The 2,351-nt window shown below is 59.5% G+C and overlaps 1 protein-coding gene across 1 annotated transcript in view; it reads left to right on the top strand.

Moving 5' to 3' along the window:
• The window catches only part of TET3 (tet methylcytosine dioxygenase 3), a 9,342-nt gene that overhangs the window by 5,818 nt on the left and 1,173 nt on the right, over positions 1-2,351 (top strand). Inside the window, exons 6-10 of the mRNA XM_031065589.1 lie at positions 61-211; positions 551-640; positions 734-871; positions 1,198-1,534; positions 1,853-2,345. Coding sequence (XP_030921449.1) covers positions 61-211; positions 551-640; positions 734-871; positions 1,198-1,534; positions 1,853-2,345 — 1,209 coding nt within the window. The remainder of the gene's footprint in view (positions 1-60; positions 212-550; positions 641-733; positions 872-1,197; positions 1,535-1,852; positions 2,346-2,351) is intronic.

The following is a 2,351-nucleotide window of genomic DNA, read 5'->3' as shown; positions in this document are numbered from 1 at the left end:
GAGCTGCCATCCCCGCGCGGCCCTGGCAGCTGACGCTCCCGCGCCGTGTCCCCCCCCCAGCCGGACCTGCGCGTGCCAAGGCAAGGACCCCAACACCTGCGGTGCTTCCTTCTCCTTCGGCTGCTCCTGGAGCATGTACTTCAACGGCTGCAAATACGCCCGCAGCAAAACTCCCCGCAAGTTCAGGCTGGTGGGAGACAACCCCAAAGAGGTGGGTGATGGAGGTGCAGCGGGGGCAGCGCTGGTGGGGTGGTGGTTTGGAGCTCCTTTCCTGTCAGGACTCTGAAAATTGGATTCCTTGAGGGGTTTTTATGGGCTAGAGATGAGGAAAGGAAAGGTGGCAGGAATGGGGCCTCTGTAGAAATCCCAGAGGACAGTGAGGCTGGAGCTTGAACGGCCAAATCCTCACGAGGAATTTAAACCACATGCTTTGTGCCGTGGTGGATATTGTGGTTGGCTGCCATGTGGTGTCTGTGGGCTCTGTCCCCAGTTCCATCCCTGCTGCCAAAACCCCTCCCTGGGTGACATCCTCCTCTTTTCCCTACCACAGGAAGAGCTGCTCCGGAGAAGCTTTCAGGACTTGGCCACCGAGGTTGCTCCGCTTTACAAGAGGCTGGCGCCGCAAGCCTACCAAAACCAGGTCCTGCTCATCCCACCCTTGGCACACACAGCTGGAATGGCTGTGGGGTGCTGCCGTTGGGGGATTTTGAGTAACCAGCTCCTCCTTCCACAGGTCACCAACGAGGATGTAGCCATCGACTGCCGACTGGGCTTGAAGGAGGGGAGGCCGTTCTCGGGGGTGACGGCGTGCATGGACTTCTGTGCTCATGCTCACAAGGACCAGCACAACCTCTACAACGGCTGCACCGTGGTAAGCAGGCACCTGGCAGGGCTTTTCGAGGTGCTTCCCCCTGATTTGGGATGCTCCTTTTTGAGGGGCTCCATCCCCAGTTGTTCCACCCTCGTGACTCCAGGTGTTTGCTGTGGGCACACCTCAAATGAGCTGCTCAGGTCTAACAGGGACCAGCATCTACTTTTGTCCAACCCAAAGCCCATGGGAGCTTTCCAAATAATCAGGCTGGGGGGATGCCAGGCTGCTGTGGCTTCATGTCAGTGTGGGGAAGAAGTGGGAGGTTTGGCTCGTCCAGCACAGGCCACATCCATCAGCATCCCACTGACAGCACCTGCTCTGGCCAGGTCTGCACGCTGACGAAGGAAGACAATCGTGTGGTGGGGAAAATTCCCGAAGATGAGCAGCTGCACGTCCTCCCCCTCTACAAGATGTCCAGCACGGATGAGTTTGGCAGCGAGGAGAACCAAAACGCCAAGGTGGGCAGCGGGGCCATCCAGGTGCTCACGTCCTTCCCCCGCGAGGTCCGCAAGCTGCCCGAGCCCGCCAAGTCCTGCCGGCAGCGGCAGCTGGAAGCCAGGAGAGCTGCTGCCGAGAGGAAGAAGCTGCAGAAAGAGAAGCTGATGACACCAGAGAAGATCAAGCAGGAAGCGCTCGAGCTCCCCACGCTCCAGCCAAATGCAGGTAACGGGGGCAGAGGTGAGATCCTGCCACCCCGAGCCGCCAGGAAAGCGCGCGAGGGGATGGGGATGTGGTTGGGGACTTTTTTTGGGCTGCTGTGTTGTGGTGCTGGATGGCACCTCTGTGCCACCTGGGTTTTCATGAAGGTGCAAATTGATGCCGGTGCGCCAGGTGATGGCAGGTGATGCCAACCTCTGCAGTTGGCTGGCAAACCCATCACCGTGGGATTTCTGAGTCTGGCCGACCGTTTTGGGGTCCTGGCTCCCCTCCGGTGGCTCCCTCGGCCGGCAGGTCACGGGGGCTGTGTGTGCTGTCCCACAGGTATGGCGTTGAAAGGCGGGATGCCCCCGCAGCCGCTGAAACCTTCCATCAAGGTGGAACCCCAGAGCCATTACAACGCCTTCAAGTACAACGGCAACGCCGTGGTGGAGAGCTACTCGGTGCTGGGCAGCTGCCGGCCCTCCGACCCGTACAGCATGAACAGTGTTTACTCTTACCATTCCTACTATGCACAGCCCAATCTGCCTTCCGTGAACGGGTTTCACTCCAAGTTCGCGCTTCCCTCCTTCGGGTATTACGGCTTTTCCAGCAACCACGTGTTCCCCTCGCAGTTTCTCAATTACGGGGCGCCCGAGAGGAGCGGGAGCAGCTGGGTCAGCAACGGCTACGAGAAGAAGCCCGATGTCTCGGTGCTGCAGGAGAACCTCAACCACACCTATGGGAACAACAATTTCCCTGAGCCTATGACGCACGGCGTGCGGAGCAAAAACCATCACCAGCGCACCTACGAGCGAGCCAACCGCTACGCCAGTCAGCAGAA

The sequence above is a fragment of the Geospiza fortis genome, unplaced genomic scaffold (assembly GCF_000277835.1).
Source record: "Geospiza fortis unplaced genomic scaffold, GeoFor_1.0 scaffold1897, whole genome shotgun sequence".
Classification (NCBI taxonomy): Eukaryota; Metazoa; Chordata; class Aves; order Passeriformes; family Thraupidae; genus Geospiza; species Geospiza fortis.
The sequence above is the reverse complement of the archived record's forward strand: the minus strand, read 5'-3'. Positions and strand labels throughout refer to the sequence as shown.